This window comes from Danio rerio, chromosome 11 (assembly GCF_049306965.1).
Source record: "Danio rerio strain Tuebingen ecotype United States chromosome 11, GRCz12tu, whole genome shotgun sequence".
NCBI classification, from domain to species: domain Eukaryota; kingdom Metazoa; phylum Chordata; class Actinopteri; order Cypriniformes; family Danionidae; genus Danio; species Danio rerio.
In genome coordinates, this window is record NC_133186.1 from 24,087,114 (window position 1) to 24,110,000 (window position 22,887).

The 22,887-nt window shown below is 38.3% G+C and overlaps 1 protein-coding gene across 12 annotated transcripts in view; it reads left to right on the forward strand.

Annotated features, from left to right (window-relative positions):
• The window catches only part of foxp4 (forkhead box P4), a 487,998-nt gene that overhangs the window by 373,953 nt on the left and 91,158 nt on the right, over window positions 1-22,887 (forward strand). For all 12 annotated transcript variants that reach the window (XM_073915911.1, XM_073915914.1, XM_073915912.1 and 9 more), the window contains 1 exon segment: window positions 13,317-13,406. In XM_073915911.1, coding sequence (XP_073772012.1) covers window positions 13,317-13,406 — 90 coding nt within the window.

Genomic DNA, 22,887 nt, shown 5'->3' on the forward strand with positions numbered 1-22,887 from the left:
TGTGGGCATTTGGAGGTATAACTCCCTCAGAGCTGATTGACAAACCACTGGGGAGAGAGGGAGGAGAGGAGAGAAAGGAAGGAAAAGGAAGGGGACAGGAAAAAAGAGGGCAGGAGAATGGATTTAGTGATTTGGAGAGAGTCGGGAGGGGGAGATTTAGGTAATAGTTGGAGTGGAGAGGAATGGATGGAGAGAAAAAGGAGGGGGTTCTTTTACCCTGACTACACTTCCTACTGGAGTTCATGTCAGGAAACAGCGGCTTTAATTGATGCTAATTAATATGTGTTTTTGCTGTATCAGCTCTAATCAACAGATTAGGTGGAAAGAGGGTAAATTGTTAAGAACTGCTGCCACTTTTAACTTCTTACAGGAACTGTTTCAAAAAGTTTCACCATGCTTTTATCATTTTAACAATTCTTTAAGCTGACTTTTTACAGTGTAAAAATATGTATTATGGCCAAGGGTTGTCAAGTCCAAAAAATTGATTTAAAATATACAGTATATACATACTTTTAGGGAGTGTTGTGGGAGGAAAAAGCAGCTTAGATGTTCTTCAAGATATCTTATTTGTGAAAGAAAGTCGTGGTCTTGGTGCTGGTGAACTATTCCTTTAACCACGCTGAATACAAGCGCACACTTACGTCCTCACTAAGCCCAATTTCCTTGCCTTCAATGCCCACTTAGAGCTCTGCATTGTGCTGTGTAATGCAGAGGCCTAACCTTACGCCATCCCAGAAGCCCCCGCTCTGTGCTCAGCTTAAGAGACCCCTCCGCTCTCCATCTCTGTCCTCCCAACGGCCCTCTCCAGTCTCCAAAAAATGGAGAACCCCCAGGGGAAACAAAAAGAAGACGAAGAAAAAAAGCAAAAGAAATATGCACAGCGCCACTCAAAGTTGTTGCCCTGGTAACTGGTGAGGGCGAGGGACTGCAAACAATGAAGCCAGATCCCTTTTTAAGTGTTGCTAATTAGCTTGCCTCCGCTTGCTCTTTGTGTTTGCCATCTTAAAAAGAGACTAAAGTCAACAGGGAGAGGCGTCGGAGAAGAGAAGAGAGAGAATGTTGGTTTCTATTTTTCTTCTCCTTAATAGCCAAGGGTGGAGATAGAAGTGAGATGAAGGGCGCTTTGTGCCGAGCGATGCGGATTGATGATATAGATTGATGCTACTGATGTAATTGAATATTGATGAGGAACATGTGAAACCTGGAGCTGGTTGTTGCGTTTTGTTGAAAGAAAGTGTGTTTGTTTCAACGTAGGCTCATTCTGAAAATGTACCTCTATATACATTTCTGGTGACTGCCAAATACGTCCCAGGAGCTACGTTTTTTTGCAGTTTTAGTTTTCGCGAAATTCACCAGAGGCCGCTGTGTACGCTTTTTGAGATTCAAATTTCTCTCTCGAGTGCCATTCGCACCTATCCATCTTGCGTAAATCCACCAGAGGCCGCTGTAGACTGACTGTTTGACTGAATGAATGACTGACCGATCGACTGACTCACCATCCTCCTTCCCTAAACCCAACCAAAAGTTTTCAAAAGCAATCAAGAAAAGCCCTCATCGATTTTACCACGTTTTCAGATTTTATCACATTTTCCCCCTGTTATGTACTTGTTTATTTAATTTTTTGGGTTCTATTTTTGTCTTACCTGCTTTCTGGAACCATCGTTCACTGGACTCAAACCCCATCGTCGTGGTCAACTCCTCTACGCATCTCCAGTCCGTCGACATACATGGCGAGCTAAAGGGACAAAATGATTAAAGCAGTCCATACGGAGATAAGCAGTCAGCTAGTAATCGTGAAAAAGAATGATGTCATTACGCCCTGTAGCATTCAGTTTAAAAATAAAATGCAGCCATACGTAGCTCCGGCTACATAGTTCGCAATCTTCAGAAACGTATATAGGGCTGTGTTTTCAGAATGAGCCGATGTCGATTTCCTTAGTCGTATTCAACTTCATTTGCAGTTCATTCGTTCATATTCAAGAGAGGATTTTGGAGTTGAACAGTCACAACAGTAGTTCTTTTTATGTTTTTCTCAATATTTCTGCCGAGAGACGTGGCCTCTGTTTCCTCTTGGTGTGATTTATTCCCTACTAACTAGTCCCACTCCAGTTTAAACACAGATGGCAGAAGCCTTTACAGTTTTGATTATTTTCTAAAGATCAGTATCACTTTCGCCACTACCAGTTGTAAAATCAAAAGCAGACTGAAATGAATTTCTCTCAGTTCCTCTGCTTTCGAATGTTTAATCAGTACACGGTTTGTCTTTTTTTCTCACTAGCTTGCTTTTGGCAACATCCCGAGTGCGTATTATTTTTTCTTTATTATTAATAACAAAGAAATGCATTCCATATGTCTGGTTTGGATTTGGACGGGAAGTCCTGCTGCCAGTTAGCTCTATCCTCATCATGGAGACCAGGTCAGTCTGTTTAACATGTGTTTGTAGGAGGATGGTTTTGGATGGTGTCCCATTGGGTTAGGTCACTCAAGCCATGACTCGCATCGCACCCCAACACCTTTGTATTGCCCCGGAGCCGTCCCTGCAGACTTACTCCAAGGTCTTGAAAAGCTCTCAAATACGACAAGACCTTGAAAGTCCATTTTTGCTTATTAGTTTTTGCAGTCCGCACAGCAGAGAGATGTTGAAACCCTATCAAGTAGAACTTTGTTTGACTGCCAGAAGGGCGGTGTTAAGAAAACCACAGCAAAACTGCCGTGCAATTGCCATCAATTAGCCGGCTGTGCGGCTGCCGAGGCTGGAGGATTTTGAGACGACCCGTATCCTGAACTCTCCGAGCTCCTCTCTCTCTCTCTTTCTCTCTCTCTCTCTCTCTCTCTCAGAGCTGTCTCAATGTTGAACTCTCACTAATGCTGTGGTCCTCAGCACTACAAAGCGAGCTCACGGTGCCAACAACGAGGTAATGATGCCCAGAGAGCCCAGCCATAGTGGATTACACTTCCTCTTTTGCTCTTTCAGTATGGGACATGGGGATAAGTTACTGCAGAGAGAGACACCAGGTACATATGAGCTCATTTGAGCCTCTTTTACAGTTCGCCTTCCCCTAATGAGTTCAACAGCCATGCAATCTTTGCAATCTTTTTCACAGTTTTCAAAAACATAATCTGAAGTGCTGCTGCTATCGTGCTGCAGCCCATGTTTACTTTTTTATTCTATTTTTTTCCAGCAGGTTTTTTGTTTTAACATTTTTGGGGACTTAGAGGTGAGCAACGCACATCTGGAAAGCAGCAGAGGCAGCAAGTTTCAAACAGGTCCCCTTTGTGAAAAATAGGATGTAAAAAAAAAATGAAAGTGGTCAGGGTTTTCAAACATTACAGCATATTTTGAAGTTTTTTTCCCCTTAGTTTTATTTTTTTATTGCCCTGGCTCCAATTCACCCTTTCCTCATTTTAATGGCCGATTGGAGTCTGCTGTAACCGTTTAAATTTTAAGGTTTCGCTCTATCCTTTATATTGCGGAAACATTACATTAAATGGCAGAAAGGGACAGCGGCAGGATTTTTAGATGATTTCGGCATTGAATAATTCACTCGATTTTGCCATTTTCAGATGTGTGTTCTAATGGATCTGAACAAAAACAAATGTGATGAGTGACTGCGAACCGCACGATGAAACAGGAAGTGGCAAATTAAATCCAGCTTGGGCCAAAAAGCAGAGAGGGAGAAAAAAGAAAAGGAGAGTAATATGGTCAGAAGTGCAGTTTATTTGTAACCCACCGTGAAATTGGACAGCTCTGCAGGCTACGACTGTAATGAGTCATGGGGACCGAGTTAAGATCTTCGAAACCTTGGCCCGGGCCTGTAAACCCGATCCCGTCGTACAACCCACACCTCGTCTTGTAGCCCGGGGTGGACAGCTGCTAACAGGCCTACTATGTCTGCCTGCAGACGCTGTAGACGAAGCTCATTTGGTCACCAGCTGTGCTGAAGCGTTCCAGCATTAAAATAGAGTAAGTCTGCTTCTCCGGCAAACAATAATTCATCCTTTAGCGATTATCAGCGCAGATAGTCTCTCTGGAAAGTTATGCTCATGTTGGCCCAGCCAACACTCCACAAGCGACAGAGCGTAACACTTTCGATTGTGTGGACAAACACATCCACGGTGGCAGATTCCTTTGGCAGCTGACAGTGATGCATTTGATATATTACAAGCAAGCGCTACCGAAAGCCACGCTTCACGTAAATATGCCATTCAGATACAAAGCAATCCCACAAGTTGTCACACTTGTGAGTTATAAAGCGGCTGCCGTCAGAAGTGGCGAAAGGAAAGGAGCGGGTGCATTGTGCGCCTGCAGTTACTCAAAGCTTGAAGAGGTTGTACAAGCAGGTATGATTATTTTTGCCAAATCCCTCACATGAGTGACGTTTTGGATGCCGGCTTGTATTACATCTGTGAAACTTTTCTTTCATCTCACCCCCCCCTCTTCTTCTTCTGTTTCTCTCATCCAATGCAAGCAAACAGAAACAGCTCAGGTCTTCATTTTTAGACACATTACAAGGAGAAAGCTGAACTTCCTAATTCCAGAAGGATCAAGCTTGAACCTCAAAAGAAGCAGCTTTTGGCATAGCTTTACTTTTTCTTTAAGGTTGAATGGCACCAGTTGGGGAAAAAAGGGCGCTTTTGTCTTCTTCTCTCCACTCCTGATTCGGAGGTGGCTATCATGCAGGGTGCATGCTGAACAAAAGCACCCAAGTGTAACCAGTCCTCCAGGTTTGCACTGCTGAAAGAAGGTTAAGTTTGCTTCTTTTTTTTCCCTTTGGTGCTATGCAGGATGTTTTTTTTTCTTCTTTTTTCTAAACGTGCACATTCCAGTCCCGCCTTAAACACCGTTGATGTTGAGTGAGGGGAAAATAAGCTTTGCCTAGTTATTTATGAAGTGCTATTTTGTAAATTGGAAATATATTCTGTCTTCACACCCTTAAAATAGACATTTTGTGGTGTGTTTGGATTTGTTTGTAGAGCGTCTGACCACATCTGTCCGTGCGTGCGGTTGTAGCATGAGGTAGGTAACATTACTCACATGAAGAGCACACCCTGTTGCTTTCCTAAACAGTGTGAACAAATTACAGAGTACATTTAAAATACTTTTTTTTCATTTTAATAGAAAACTGACCTCACCTATTTGTGTTTAGTCTAAAATTTCACCACAAGGCACTAAGACTAAAACTGGGAAGATGATATTACTTCTTTTTTTTTTGTAATAAGCCAAAGGAAAGATTATTCACATATTTCTGTAATATCTCAATAGTTTCTCGTAAACCACAATAAGATATAGCAAGATTAGATTTTGCCTTTGAAAAAGCTTAGATTTATAATATCTACACTCTTTTTTTTATTAAGTAATTAATTTATTTAAATTAAAAAAAAAATTAGCTGTACAAAGCATATAAAATATGTCTATTTTTTACCCACTTTGTATTAAGTGTCCTTAACTACAACACTGTAAAACCTAACAGTCAACTTTATTAAATGAAAGGAGTGTAGTTGACTCAAAATTTACTCAAAGTTTAATCTACTCGTTTAAAACGAGTTTGAACTCAGTGTTGAAAGTAATGAATTAATTGAATACTTAATAATTTAAACTTAAATGGAGTAAGTTCACAGTACTCATTTAGTATATTTATTTTTAGCTCAAGTGGCTTGTAGCAATCGGTTTCCTTAAACAGTTTGAGTTGCCTTAACTTATTAGGTTTTAAAGTACTCAGTTGGTTTAAGTTCTCTTCATTTATCGGGTTTTACTGTACTCAAATTGCTTCGTTTACTCAAATGGATTAGGTTCACAGTACTCAGTAGAATGAGATTTTGAACTTAAAGGGTTTGTTGCTATTTCCTCAAATGATTTAGGTTACCTTAACTTTTTGGGTTTTACAGTGTATGTACTTGCATCCAAAATTAAATACAATGTGCTTACTGTGTTCATAATGTGTAGCAGAACACTTCTCGTGTTCTTAAGGTGGGATACAGGTAGGGTTAGGGACAGGTTTGGTGGTATGGATAGGTTTAAGGGTAGGTTAAAGTTTAAGGGATGCTCAACAGTGTAATTACAAATCAATGTACAAATTACAAATTTATGTAACAAAAAGTTACATGAATTAATCACAAATGGAACTACATGCATGTATTTAATCAATGTACAATGAAAGAACATGGATAAGGACAATAAGTACATTGGTGCTAATGATTAATTTCAGTGTAAGGACATATTAGTTAAGGCCACTTAATGTTATTGGGACCCTAGTTTTATTTTAAAATATCTGAGGAAATTTTTGAGCGTTTTTCCTGAAAATGAAGATTGTATCTTTGGTTGCTCCATTATGTTATGTCGTAATATTTCTTCTCACAAAATATTATAAAGTCCCATCACAATGTGTGAGATACTACCTCAAAGCGGCTTGTAGTGCGGGTAAATATGCCATTTGGCTGTAGAAGCCAGAGTGTAAGTGGAGCACGTTGACAAGGGTTTATTTAAGAATGAATTAAAAACGCAGCTCTGCGGCCCTGAGGGAGACACCACTGTTACATTGTTGACCTCTTCTAAAAGGGTCCTCACTGGCCAACTATAAATAACCGCACATCATATCTAACTCTGATTGGAGGTCAGCAATGAGGTGGAGGTTTGATTGGCCGAGTGTGGCCAGCAGCAAGATCTGTTTCATGAGGATGAGCTATAGGAAGGATAAATTACAGCACATCTTTTTAATTTCACAAATGTTTCCTAGATTGCAATAAATGGGAAAAAAAGCAGGAAACAAATAAGATTTTCTCATCTGAGAAAAACTGCATGATACTTAAATGTTTAAATCTATAGAACAGATCTCAACATTGCGTTCAGACTGTTCATATTTTAATACAACTCAATTTTACCTCTTTTTTTGTCTCTAAGACAACAGTGAGATTCAGTGGAGGACAAATAAAAACGTACAGAATCTTTTATGAATGACTTGACTTTGTTTCTTACTTCTCGCCTCTTTGTACTCCCCATCTGTATCTCCCCGAGCTTCTCCCAGCATACAGTGGCAGTTTCAGTCTGTCTTCAGCTCTGGATTCGCCAACTCCAGTAACATGATTCCTTCTGACCCTTCGTGCCACCCTGGCCCCCCTACCACTTCACCGCCATCCACCCACCCACACCCATGGACGGCCCACCGCGGGCTCTGTTTTTCTACGGGGGCGGTTGCGGGGGGGCGTTGCAGGCGTCAACAATGGTTCTCTGTCAGCGATGATGGATCATTCCAGCATATGGTGCCCACCTGTCCGCGGAGGAGCCGACTTCACTGTTTAGATTTACAGGAGAGAGAGAGAAAAAGCGAGCGAGCGCCCCACGTTTTGCCCTCTCCTTCATTCTCACTCCCACAAACACAGGCGGATTAGGCCTCCGATTCATCACCTCCCAGTCGTGTTTACTTAAGCAACCTGAGCATAATGAATAGAAGCTGGGACATCCAGGAAAGAGGCGTGCAATCACCCCTGTTTGTGTGTTTTGCCGTGTTGTTTTGGAACGTCCGTCCTAGAGCGGCTCGAAAATTTCATCGGCCATATTATTATTGGATGCGGGCACGTCTGTGCGTGGACGTGACTGTCACAACTTTACGAGAGAAAGTCGTACTATGTTCATTCGCCAAAATGAATTCTTCCCTGTTATTTTCCCATAATGGACCCTCACCCGAGGGCCCCCCTCCTTCTCTCTCTCCTCCAAAAGAAAAGAAACCCAGTTGTCAGCCATTTTTTCTGAAGCCTGTTAAAGAGGGGAGGGCGAGAGCTAGAGAAAAAGAAAAAGAAAAAAGGGGAAAAGGGAAGAAGAGAGAGCCCCCACTTCTAAATCTCGCTACATACCCCCTCTTTGACCACCCTACATCCTCAAACCCACCCCCCCACGACCCTGCTGAATTAAAAAATGCTCTGTTATTAAAGGCGATGTCAGGAGTGTTGATTTACGGGGGGGCTGATGACAAGTCAGAAGAACTCACACACTGTGCTGCTAAGGCCGCCAAGCTGGGCTCTGACCTCTTCACCCTCCCCTTCCCCTCTCTCTCTCTCTCTCTCTCTCTCTCTCTCTCTCTCTTGCTCTCACTCTGGCTCGTCCGACCGACCGCCCGCCCTGCACTGCAATAAAACCTGTCTAACTCAACAGCACAATGGAACTGTTGTTGGACCCAGCCAGCCGCGGCCTCCCTCATATTTTCTTTAAAGGTGCAGTGCTCACCAGCGAATGCCACAAGATTTTGGGGTGGATGGGGGGAGAGAAATAAAAGAGACAGATAAGATGAAAGTAGGTGAGCGAGAAGAAAGAAGCAACTCATGTTCCTGTTTGAAATCTGGATGTATTTTCGCTCCCTGCTTAGATGTATGGATGGAAGTTATAAAGCATTTTTCCCCGTTTGTACTCCAAATCTTTTTTTAACCTCCACTGTTCGTGAAAGCAATAAAATTGGCAAGTCAGACTCAATAGATTCTCCAGCCACAGAACGGAGCCTCTCCCCTGTTGCTCAGAGAGACTCGCAGCCCCAGTCGCTCTCATTTTGGGCCTGTTCACTGCCGCCAGCCTCCGGTCCCACTGCTAATCTCAGTGCATTATGATTAAGACCAGGCGTGCTGACCACTTGTTCCTCACTAGGTTTTACGCTGTTCTCCTTAAAGCAATGTCCCATCCCAACGAAAAGCTTACAAAAATATTTAAACAATTATAATAATTTTCCATGCACCTTGTGTGCTTCATTCCAAGTCTTATAATTTGTGTAGGTTGCTCACCCATTATTGGCTCTATTTTAGCAATCTAGGCGCAAAGTATAAAGTGCATTTTGCATAAGCATTAAGGTGTTTCTGAATTCACTTTTGCTATTTTAGGAACGGAAATTTTTTTTCTACGCCTTGACGCATAGTCTAACGGGTTTGTACTTATTATTGTACTTATTAGTTATGGGTGTGTTTTGAGCATATTGTGCATTAAACCAATCAGAGTCTCATCTCTCATCGCACCATGGAGAATTTGCTATTTACATGGTTGACTTTGTAAAAGAAAAAACTGAATGCTTCACTAGTGAGAAAACAGTCAAACCATTTGCAGTGCGAGGATAAAGAACAAGCATCCTCCATTCGGCCTCTTTACTTACTCTTTACTTTACTTTTACTCTTTACTTTGCTCTTTACTTTTGTGGATAAGGAAACGGTGTTGTACAAACTACCCTAAAGACATCCATTAGCCTACAGATTTAATTTAGTTTCTTAAGAGCAAATGTTTATTTCAAAACTATTTCTATATTCTGTTCTAATTTCCAGCAAACAAATAAATGAACAATAATAACGAAGTGTGGTCAAAAAGTGTGGTTATATCCAAACACACGTCCTATTCTTAAACCCAAATGGACAAATCTAAACTTTTTTTTATTAAAACAAATATAAATATTTATGTAGTAAATAATACTAATAATAATAATAATAACATAATACAAATGCAAATTGTCATAATTAAACTAAAAAAGTTGTAGTGTTTTTTTTATATTTATGTGAAAAATAATTTTTGTAAAATTTTAATTATTTAATTTTATTCATATGTAGCAAAGTTTTCATTAAGCAATGTGTATAACTAACGCACTCTGCGCTGAATTTTACAGCAGTTTTTAGTTGGTCAATGGTGCAGTCTATTTCATTTCCTCAAAATAGCAACGCACCAACATTGCGCCTTAACACACCTCCTTTTTAGACCATAACACCCACAAAGTGGCAAAAATGGATTTAATATTTAAACAACGTGGTGCAAAATGTGAAAATTAGGGTTGACTGGTCTGAAAATAGCATAAAATCACACCAAAAACCTCTTGTACCTTATTGCCAGGTGTATGATAGGGCCCAATGACTTTCAGTTTTTCTTTTAACTTCTTCTTTTCGACTGAAATAAGATGTTCAGTAAAATGTCTGGGCTTATGTTTCACAAACACCACAAAACTTCCATAAAGTGATTTTTATATATATAAAAAAGTTATACTATGTGTACTAAAGTTCAAGCCTTCTAAAGCCATTTGATAAATTGCATTCCATGGACATGTTTTGTGTTGTTTATGTGGTTTTCACATAAATGCTCTTTGTATTTTTTTTCAGTTATTGTTATGATGCTCTGCTCTTCCTTTTTATGATTATTGTCTTTTATTGTGCTTTTCATTGTATGGGAAAAAAAAGATTTTTGGAATTTTCTGGGGAAAACAAATATATGGACTAAGTTATTGAGGGCAAATAAAAGATCATACATCACAGCTATTTATTGTAGGCAAACAGTCCTAGAACGGTGGGTATAAGATGGATCTTTAGCCTAATAGTTTAGAGGCACAAATGTAGGGGTGGTCCTATTTAGGGGTGACCCAGTCACTGCCATATTACCAATATCACAATCTATCACCATTGCACCCCTGAGCAAAGCACTTAACCTCTGCTTGTTCCAGAAGGCGTTATGCATTAAATTAGTTCACTGTAAATTACTTTGGATTCAATGTGTGCGCTAAACAGCTACCATATAATCCAAATAATTGTGGCGTTTACGAAAATCAAAGAAGAGTTTAATAAAGTGGTAATCAGTGCAGCAGTTTTGTCCAATTGTTGATCATTGTTGCCAGACAACCATCTGGTCCAAGTTCTTTCTGGTTGTGTGTGTGTGTGTGTGTGTGTGTGTGTGTGTGTGTGTGTGTGTGTGTGTGTGTGTGTGTGTGTGTGTGTGTGTGTGTGTGTGTGTGTGCCTCTGCAAGAAGTAATTCACACCACATGCCATCAGTAGAGTGTGTGTAGTCTCAGAGCTAGTCGTGGCTGGGAGGTGCTGCCGGTCACTTTAGCTTATCCAGCCCTCCGCTGAGGTCATGTGTGCAGATGGGATGAGGTTGGGAAGGGGGGGTTCCTGCACAGCATGTGTGTGCATTCATGAACGTGTGTGTGTGTGTGTGTGTGTGTGTGTGTGTGTGTGCACGCTGCTCAATTGCGACCTCAGCAGAAGTAGCAAGTGCTCTTGATGCAGATGGTTTTCATCACACCAACCACTGCATTTTCTCTCTCTCTCTTTCTCTCTATCTCTCTCTCTCTCTCATGTGCGGATTGTATAGGGGGCCTCTCGCCTTTTTTGGCCCCCTCTCTTCCACCGCCCCCTCTCTAATAAAAAAGACAGAGGTGTATCTCTCTTAAATGGATTGGCACCATTTATTTTGAGGGTCCTGGACTAGGCTTTGAAATACACCCTCCCACACATTTAGCCAGTAAGTACTTCTGCAATTGATATAATGGCTATTAGTGCTAAAAGTCTATTACTGATATCAGATCAGTGCTAAATGACCATGTTTTAAAGGGAAGGTTCACGCAAAAATTAATATTCTGTCTTCCTTCTGTCTCCTGTGCAACTCGCTTCTTAATATCTATCAAGTTTTTTTTTTTTTTTTTTGTGAGTGACGATAACAGAAAATAAAGTGAAGAAGCTCTTCACCGCATTACAATTACTTTAAATATCTCTTATGTTCATAGATTTGACACCAAATGTCATTGATTCTTTAACATTGTGTACATTATTAGCTATTTTTTTTAATGGTTTGGTTCTTTTTTAGCTGTTGTTGTTGTAATAAATAGACAATTTAAATTATTTTGCTACATATATTTGAAATATAGGGGTGTAACAGATTATGGTTGATCCATGATTCATACGTATCACAACCCACAGTTTGGAACACATGTGAGTAATGCAGATTAATACATAGTTTTTTCTTGTAGATTAATCCTATATTTGTTACAATTGCCTAATCATAAAACCTGCATTAATGCATTCAGTGTAAGCTGCATGATTAATCATTAAAAGATCGGGATCTGAACACCCAAGTAACAAATTATAAATGACGGTGATTTGCATATGTTTTTTAATCTTAAAGGATTTAGTCTTTAGTCTTTTGAGTTAGTTATGATGAAGTTACAAACAGTCAAATAACACATAAATACTGAGATTACAGTTCAAAGTTTAAATAAAACCCACTGATGTTTATGGTAAAGATTAAAATCACCATCATATGATGAAAATCATCAAAAATGAAAGTTGTAGGCAGCAATTTTATTATATAACCAATAGGTGATGTAAACCAGATGTCAAAAATATGTCTTCGAATATTTCTTCAAAATTGATACATCTAGCAATGAAACTTGACCTTTCATGAGTGAATAACTGAATCATTTTTTTTTAAATAAGACTATAAATAAATATGGGCTGTATATTTATTAATATAGATTTATATATTTAGCATCAACAACAACAGTGAACTGTTTACAGTACTGAATATTTTACAATTTATTTTCATTCAGCTGATTATTTGTTCATTTTATAAGATTTGTGATCCGTTACACCAATATTAAAATCTATTAAAAGCTTTTATCATTGTAAAGCTTGGTTCATCTCAGTAAGACTATCACTCAGAATAACCTCAGAAATTGCAGTAAAAGGGGTGATTTTTCTATGGGACAAAATGTTGTATTTGTTCAGCACAAAAAGCTGTTGCGTGACTTTAAAAGACTTTGAATTTATTGCTTGAGTTGTATCTACCACATCTATGCTACATCAATGCGACTATATTCCAACTCAAGATTGAAATAAATGATCACAATGGTAAACTATTCCTTTAATAACAGTGAATGTGATTTTACAGCTGGCTGAAGCATTAAAGCCGCCTTAAAATGTCTAAAACTTGTGGAATTTACAGTTTTTCGGTTAGCGTGTGCACCAGAGTACAACTCTGAGGATTTATGTTTGGTGTCAGGTCTTTTTCTTTCTTTTTTTTTTAAAGAGGGCTTCTCACCCCCTCCATCTTTTCATAAATCAATATTTACTATGTAACCTTCCTCTCTCTCTTCAGGGCCAGGAAGCAAATGTGCATCCTGATGGCGCTCTTCAAAAAGCTGTTTGCCCACTGATTTACTGTTGCCTGGTGTTTTTGTTTTGAGAGGCACATTATGCCATTAGACCAAAGATCCTGTGTAAAAATATTTTCTGAATATATACCAGAGTCGCATGTTCATAGGGTAGCAAACCATCGCCACATGATCTGTACAGAAGATCTGAGGAAGGAGAGGTTGTTCAAGTTACAGACTAGCCTTTTCCCTCGCTCAGTCTTTTCTGGCCCTGTAAAAGGAGGGGCCCCACACACTCAGGTTGGCAAACAGGTGGGGCCCACCGTGCAGTGCTAAGTGTATCCCTCCTGTGATTTTGAGGAAATGTAAGCAGAGTGCAAAGGTGTGTGTGTGTATATGTGTGGTACTCACCGCTGTGTTGTCTCTGTTTCTCGTGTCCACAGGCCCTCCAGGCAGCACGCCAGTTCATCCTCCAGCAGGCCACAGGACTCAACTCTCCCAGCAGCAACGAGGTCAAACAGAGCCCTGTGCAGGTACCACTGTCACACACACACACAAACAAACACACACACACACACACACACACGTCCACACATAGGATATATTTTCTGGGGGGTATTGTAGCCATAAGAGCTGAGAATATGCACGCATAATTCAAATCTTTGTCCATTCCATGTCCGTGGGATAAAAAAAGTAAAAATAAAAAATTATGATAATATAGCCATTAACCCTAATGCTGAATTAAATCAAACATTAGCCCCTTTCACACATGCAGACATTCCCGGAAAATTATTTTTTTGAAAATACCGGTAAATTTGTTCCGGCAATTTTCGGTAAAAAGAAGTTGTAATATTATCGGTAATTTGCTGGAATGCTGAGATGTGTGAACGCGGAAGGAAAATTGCCGGAAAGAATGCGCTCACAATTAGAAATACCAGAATTTACTGGTATTTTGGAATGAATGTGTAAACCCTCCTTAGCAGAAAAATTCCGGAACGTTCTTGCTTGTGTGAACAGCGCTTTGATGAATTTACCAGTGAAGTTGTTCCGATAATTTTTCCGGATATTTACCGATATCACTTTGTGAAAGGGGCTATTATTTTCCTTTAGTATTAGGGTTGGAGGTTTTATTATCATTCAGATTGTGTTTTTTAATCGCATTTAGTTTGGATGAATTATTGGACTTGTTTCACTGTTCATCCTTACTTCTTACCTTGTTTAAAAAAGTTATTATTATAAAATTTCCTAATTAAAGTTTAACTTATTCATTAAAAGTTTCTAAATTCAGTTTTGTCTGTTCATCTTCTACAATCATTTCAATTAGTTTGTTTTAATTATTCAGTTTAAAATTCAAATTCAGTGATTGCTTTGCATTGGTGCATTTCAGGGTTCTTATAGTAACCTTAAACCCTAAAACTCAAATAACTGTTTTGGAAAAACACTAATTAACTTAAAAATATTGTTTAATATTTAATTTCAGCCTGTTGCCAAGAAAATCTTTTTCCTTTTTTATTTATTGTTATTCCAGCTTTCTAAAATAATAAAAAGAATATTAATAAAATTAAATTAAATTAAAACTCTAGACACAGGTAAAAAAAATAATGACAAACTAAAAACTATTTCTAGAAATTTTCTAAAAGTCACAACATTTCTAAAATCTAAATTCTAAAATGTTACCCTGTAAAACCCAATAGTCAACTTTATCAAATGAAATGAGTGTAGTTAACTCAAAATTGACTGAAAGTTAATTCTACTAATTTGAAAAGAGTTTTGAACTCAGTGTTGAAGTTAATGTGTTAATTAAATACCTCATTACTTCAGCTTAAATGGAGTAAGTTCACAGTACTCATATAGATTAGTTTTTTAACTCAAATGGTTTGTAGCAATCGGTTTCCTTAAACGGGTTGAGTTGCCTTTACATATTGGGTTTTACAGTACTCAGTTTGAGTTCTCTTCATTTATTGGGTTTTACTGTGCTCAAATTGCTTATTTTACTTAAATGGATTATGTTCACAGTACTCACTGGAATTAGTTTTTGAACTTAAATGGTTTGTTGCAATCAATTTCCTCAAATGGTTTGAGTTACCTTAACTTTTTGGGTTTTACAGTGTAGGAAAAATATAGTAGTCACTCTATAGTAAACATTATTATATATATATATATATATATATATATATATATATATATATATATATATATATATATATATATATATATAAAGTCTCCTTAAAATGTTTATAGTTTCATCTGTAATTTAGTAAAATATTTTTCTTCATTTTTAAGTTTTTTCCTTTCAGCCCTATTTGTCATCATGTCTTACTTTCTCAGATCTTTATCGATAAAGTCCTTTACTATCTGATTCTGCTTGTCTCCCATCCCCCATCTGTACTATATTAAAGAGTAGAGTTGTGAATGCGGCTCTTTGTAGACAAGAGCTGAACAATGGCACTACTTTAAACCCAAACTTCATTTCTCATTGGAAAGGAGGTTAGCTTGAGTGCACGTTCCTCTAGCACCTGGTCACACACACACATACACACTCTGGGTCTCGAGCAGAATTCTTGGGAATAGAGTTGTATAAAGAGCTCAAGTACATTTTTTTCCCTCTCTTATATAACTTATGAGTATCATTAGCAAGTTGTGTGTGTGTGTGTTTGTCTATACATTCGTAATGTATGTTGAAATCTACATTGCATGAATTTAAAAACCTACAAAAAGTATTTTAGACCGCGTTAAATGACGCACAAAATATTTACATTTTTATCATACAAATATATATATATATATATATATATATATATAAATAAATGATTTATTAATAAAAAGTTGAAGGGTCCAAAAGTTATAACACATTCAAGTTATTAGATACGTATTCATACATTCAACATATTTGATTTGTTATTCATAATATGCATCAGGTATTATGTATAAGCATTCATTCTTTACACTATATAAACCCAAAACACGCATACATCTTGGTGATGTTTTGTCTAGGTGTTTCTTACTGTCAGTAAGAAATACAGTCTTCGTGCCTGCCATGTTAAATTGGGCCATTGGCGATAACTGCCTGCTTTAGCACACCCGTCAAATATGACAAGACACGCTCACATGTTTATACCACAGTCCAACTTTAATATCGCAGTCATGTAACATGCACTTACTACAGTTGTGAGACTAACACAGACTGGCACCCAGGCACAGATTAGAGTGTGCTTTTTATTTAACCTGAATCTGCTGGAGACGGAGGAGAGAGGAAGACGAATGAGGCAACCCCTAATCATGAGCAGGAAAAGAGGGGCGGACGCAGTCAATACGAGCGCGGAGGTGAAACGTAGAAGAGTGTAAGTGAACGAGCGAGTGCGCAAGAGCCGCCCAGAGTTTTGCAAATCATCAATAATCCAGGAGGAATGCCGGCTGACAGTTTAAATGACCGTGTTGAGAGGTTTTCCCTTCAGGGTAATTAACATTATCAAGGAACAGCAGGTTACCTCGTTAGTGGCGCACTCATTTAATTAACAAACCACACTAATTAGATTGAACCCTGGGCTGAAGTTTGCTTCGGTGTGCTTGTCGAGTTAAAGGAAAGTCAAGAAGAGGGAAATGAAAGGAACGTGTTACCAGAGCCCCCTGTTTTTGTTTTTTTTTGCAAGTTGTGTTTTAGTCAGTGTTTGTTTGAACTTTTGATAATTTATGTGGTTTATTTTAACAGACGTAGCTCTTTTCTTGTTGAAGTTGTTGTTTGCTTTGGCAAATATATCTTTTAGTGTTGTTTATATTTGGTGTGTCATTTACACATAAACTTGCTTTCATCTGTGGAACATAGTTAAAAAACTTTTGCTATTATTATTATTATTTATATATTTTATTATTTTTTTTTATTTGTTAATTTAGTGTTTTGTTTGACTTATTGTTTTTTTGCTTTTTAGTGTTTGTTTTGTTCATGGGTGGCACGGTGACTTAGTGGTTAGTACTGTCACCTCACAGCAAGAAGATCAATGGTTTGAGTTCCGGCTGGGCCAGTTGGCATTTCTTTGTGGAGTTTGCATGTTCTCCTCATGTTTGTGTGGGTTTCCTCCGGGTGCTCCAGTTTATCCCACAGTCCAAAGACATGCGCTATAGGTTAATTTGAAAAACAAAGATGGCCATATCGTATGAGTGTGTGTAAATATGGCTATTGCACTTAAAATAAAAGTTGGCTCAACTTAAGGCAGTAAACTTGAGGACATTTTTGAGTTTGCTCAACTTGAATCAAATCAAGTGCAGTAATTGGGTTGAAAGTCGAGTCAACTCAAAAAATGTCCTGAAGTTTGTTGCCTTAAAATTTTGAGTCAACTTTGTTTTTTTTCCCAGTCTGGGTTGCAGTTGGAAGGACATCCACTGTGTAAAACATATGCTGCAATAGTTGGTGGTTCACTCTGCTGTGGCAACCCCTAATAAATAAAAAACTAAGTCGAGGGAAAATGAATGAATGAATATTTTGTTCATTATTTATTGTTTGTTTTATTTTGCTTGCATTTGTAGGTTTTGTATTCTGTTGTACTTGTTTTTTTTTTGTTTTTTTTTTGTCTATTTTTTTGTCTTTTTTTGCACAATGAAAGACACTGAAAGTCCTTCAAAATGTCTCAAACTTTTTGGTCAACTTAGCCAAGTAAAAATCTTGTCTCAAATAGTTTCACTTTTTAATAGTTTCCTTTGACTTTTTTAATATAAATACCATAAAAAAATAAAACAACCAAAAAGCAAAAAAATCACCTTTTAACAAATATTGCACAAATATTGCACAACGAATCACACTTAAGTCTCTCTTAAGAGATTTGCTGAGATAATAGAGTACCATATCCTCAGGTTGGACGTTATAAATAACTGTACATACACACTCTTTCACATCATGATTTGATGTTTTCTGATGAACTCTATGGTCAGAGTCTCTGACCTCTGTCAACCCCTGACCCGCAGTGGATCCCCAGGTGAGGCTCTTTGGGCTTCTTTCCCCCCTCAGCACAAGACCACCCTGCATACTGATAAAGCTGGGCCCAGAGATTCCGTTTGTAGTGTCACTTCCTCATCCACTGCCCCAGGACATCAACCTTCAACCCCTACCCTTACGGTCACATTCTCAGTATGCTTTTTTTTTCCTGTAGTGTTTTAGGGACTGTAAATTGCTTGTTTGTGTCACTCTGGATTATTTCCTTCACACCTGACACCTAAACAAAAAGTAGTTTGTAGATTGGCAGGTTCTGGATTTTTATTTATTTATTTGTTTTTTTTTTGTTTGTTTGTTGTTGTTTTTTTTTTTTGTAGTGACACAGCGCTTCTATCTTTACAAACAGGCCTTCAGCTGCTCGACAGCTGGCCATCACGTGACTCTTGCAGTATTTTTCTACTCTCAGGTTATTTCTAATCCATTTCTAAAGTTTCTAAAAATCCAGGTTCACCAGGTTATTTTAAACCATTGTCCAATAGCAGGAAGAACAGGGCGGAGAAGTTATTTAATACAGTCAATGGACATAGCCTAACAGAAAATGGCCGCTGGTTGGGTTAAATCATTATGGGCTTTTTATAATTAATTTTTTTTGAAAGATGTAAATGCAGTGTGATTAACAATGACATCCTTTGGTGCCTGTTAATTAGATTTTTCCTGCCAAAGAGTGCAGAAGTTAAACAGAATTTTGTTGGAATGTACCAGAACCTTGGCCGTGACCAACAGGTTCTTCCTCAAAATGGCTAATTTCTCAATCTTTCATTCTTGATTAATTTTCTTTCTCTTTTTGGGACTTTCATCTCTGAAGAGTCACATATTGCCTTTCTGTATGATATTTCTTCTCAGTTTTTTGCAAAAGAGAGTCGGTTAGATTTAGGGCTGTACAATTCTGACTAAAATGAGAATCACTATTTTTTTTTGTTTGTTTGTTTAGGGAATCTGTCTAAATTTTAGAAGTCCTTATCAGCTAATCTTAAACTGGTTCACAAAACTGAATCAGCAATTCATTAGTAACTCAGTCTGAATTTTTTATTAGGCCTTATCTGCAAATCTTAAACTGGTCCACAAAACATTCTGATTGATCCATTAGTGTATTTTAAAAGTCTTTGTCCACTAATCTTAACCTGGTTCACAAAACAGTCATTGCTGAATCAATCAAAGATTCATTGCTGAATCAATCTCATTTTGAAAGTCTTTTGCAACTAATCATAGACAGGTAAAAAACAAAAAAACTGAGTTTTAAAAATGTCTATCCTCTAAACAGATTCACAAGCAAACAAACAAAAAATGATTGTCACACCTATTGTTCTCATGATGTACAGAAAACAACACACAATTAAATGTAGCTGTAATTTATATACCATAGTTTATGTCCAGTTTGATGTCATTTGATGGCATTTTAAACAATGGCAAATGCTATTTAATGGCATTTCACAGTATATATTTACTCTTTTTTTTTCTGTATGGGTTTTACCCTTTTATCAACAAAAAGATTAAATAATATAAAGATATAATCAAATGTAATATTATCATATTCTTTTAAATACTTTAACAAGCACAGCTCAGAATACCCGTTGTTTCGTTTTATATATAAATCCGTTTGTTGCACTAAAACTGTTGATTGTAATGTGACTGTTTCATCATGCATATATGCTTATTACATATTTAACCTATAAATCTTCACAACTTTTTGAAAATCTGGAAAATAAAACTAAAGCATTTAAACAGTCCATCCCACCATATGTCTATTTTTATCTGTATGTATAAGGTGAAAGGGCAGAGAATTTATCATCATGCCTATATAGACCCATTTTACACACACACACTCACACACGTGGCTCCAGTCCCATCTCTGTTGGTAATTGAAAAGAAAAAGTGTCCTCTTTTCATGTATTATTGAGGACCCCGTTTAATTAAAAAAAAAATGAAAAGACTCATTAGAGACATGCTAATTAGTTTCCTTCTCTTGAGCGTTGATAGAGAGGCTGCGTTGCCACGGTAGCACTGGGTGAAGGGAGCACCACATTAAAATGATCTGATGGAGAGATGGGTGACGCCAGCTGGAACCTCCACCTCTGCATGGTCAAGCACTTTGGGCTCATGAACTCTTAAAATCCTTTGGCCCTAATGAAAATTTACCTCTTGTGTTTGTTCGTTATTGATTTAAAAACACAATGCCTTGCTTATCATGCAAATGACCACTTTAGAGTAGTTTTTTCGATGAATTCTTTGCGTGTTTTTGAAAACAATACGTATATTGACACCTCAGATGAAATGGGAAGAAAAGAGCATCCGTACAGGACAGAGCCCTTTCTTTTATTTTTGAAAACTGTTTTGTCCATTAAGTGGAAATGCTTAGTTGGCACTTTTTTCCGTTTCAAAGAGGCTGTTTTGAAGAGAGAGAGGGTTAGAGAGGGTGACCCAGAATGCAAGAGGCCTGACAGATTGAAGACTACGAGAGAGAGAGCGAGAGGAGAAACACCCAGGGCCGCAGTGGCCGTTTCAGAGTTTGGGTTTGAGCAGTGAAGTGTAAAAGTCCATTTTTTGATCTGAAACATGAGTGAAAAGTGTAATGAACGCGGTCGATAATGGGCTTTTATATTTCCGCACCCCAGTCATCTCTTCTGTTGTGTTCCACTGGAAATTTGTTGTCATTTTTATTCTGGGGCAGTGAGGCGTTAGATCGAGCCACAGATGTGTGTGTGCGAGGGACGTCCACAGAAAGCGAGGGACTAATGGAAGAGGGATATGGAAGACGGAGTGGTGGGGGGATTTTCCACTTGAACTTGCCCGACTCAGGGCACTTGCGCAACGGCGGATTTTCATTTGTCCGAATGCTGTCCGAACGCTGTCAGAGAAAGCGCTCCCCAGACGCAAGCTTTGAACTAGCTGAAAATAAGCAAGTGACAACCCAGAATTCTCAGAGTCGCTCAGCCCTGCAGCCCGCAATGGCTTGCTTTTATTACACACCACACACACACTTTGCAAACAAACCCGCATCACCACCATGTACTGTATAAAAGGCAAAATATGATAAATACCTGTGGGAGGTAATAGGACTAACTTCAGGGGACGGGCAGCAATGGTGGTTTTAGATCATTCCGGGACAAATTAGCTTGTGAAAAGGTGGTTGTGTGCGCTATATAGCCCTGGAAGACATCATCATAGAGCCACCTGGTAACAGCGCCTGCAGCCTTTCAGCGGGCCTGTTATTAAAATGACAGGCCTCTTTAGCGTCGCGTCCCGCTCAATAGTGACCCTTCACTCTCCACATGCAGGCTAATATCTTCCAGGCTTTTTGAAGGTGCTGGTGTGACTGTTTAAAAGCTCTCCCATCCGTCCCCCCCATGCTAACCCCCGCCTGCTTTCCCTTATCGCTTCCACCTGAGAAATGTGACCTCTTGAACCGACCTGTCAGGATTAAGAGAAGGGAATTATTCTGGTGGAACAGTGGAGGCATTTTGTTCTCCTGTTCATGTGTTGATAAACACATTCTACTTGAGCGTGATGGGGGAAGGGCAAATATGGCTGGTTGAGTCAATATTGTTGCAAAGTGTGTTTGATAGTCATATATCACATAGTGGAGATGAAAGGTGATCTAGAAAGTTCTTATAGCCCCTGTTTACACTAATACGTTTTAGCTCTAAAATGCATAAGTTTTGCTACGGTTACGCCTTCTGTCCACACTACCCCGGAGTTTTAAAGCCTCGAAAGCGAAGTGCTTTTTAAGCGCTGAAGAGGCCGTTTTATTTTAAAACGCTGCCAGTGTGGAAGGTGGAGAACTGAGACATCTGATAACATAGCTGCTGACATTGCGTTACCTGGGGCTTTTTGTCAATATCAAGTAAACACAGTTTTAACTTGCATCCTTTTCTTGTAAGTTCAGACTTTGCAAGTTTATAACGAACTCCAGAGGATGTGAGGACACGTCAGGTAAATCTTCAAATGTAACGGCAGTGTACATTTATAACATCATTCAGCCGGGTTGCATTTCACTATCTTAGCAGTAAAATGAAAACATAATGTGAAGCACTGTCTCTTTTAATTTTTACATTTACAACTTAAATATAACAGACATGATTTTAAGGTATCATGTACATGTTTGTATGGTCGTCATCTTCACTCTGCAAATTTATAACGAAATGGAGCCTAATCACTCCCTCCTTTTATTTTCATTGAAAAATATGAAACATAAGGCTTGCTGTGTGGTTTTGGCAATATGTGCTTAATGTCAGGCTTTATGCACACAATAAAGATTATCAGAGGAAATGCATGGGGAAATACGAAATGTCGTTTCTTTTCCTAAATATAAATATATAAGCTATAATTTTAATAATCAATAATAATTTTAATAGTATAAAGTACAATAAGTTTATATAATATAGGAAATAAAAGGAAAAGTGTGGAATCAGTGTACGTGGTTACATAAATTGATATCTATAATAACCTATCTTTTCGCTCAGCAAAAACACGTTACCTGAGAAAAAGTAGGCAAAAAGATTAATAAAACAGTAGTTTGATATAGGTCTACACAAGATGAGTTATAGATCTTGTTTAACAACTACAGAGATATGAGATTTAGCGGCAGATTTGGTATTGACTGGACAATGTTCGGCTGCTCTCAGCCGGGCAGGTGTGTTCAGAGCTCCCGCTGACTTCCTGGAGCTCAGACGTGATAAGACAGAGTGTGTGTATAATCACGTGATTTGCACTTTTAGCGGTGTAGTGTGGACAAAGAGCTTTTCAGAAACACTATATGGATCGTTTTTGTTCTAAAACGCTGTTTCAGAGTGAAAAAGTATCAATGTAAACGGGGCCATAGTTTTGATGCGTAAACACTGGTGAGGTTTCATAAAACAATATTAAAGGCCTAGTTCACCCAACTATTAAACTATTTGTATCTTTTAGACAAAAAAGATTTTTTGAAGTCAGCTCAAAAAAAAATAAATTAAATTTTTTATTTATTGTTTTTTTAATTGCATGGAAGGTTTCTAGCTGTCTTCTATCTTCTTTGGGGTAAACAGAAGAAAGAA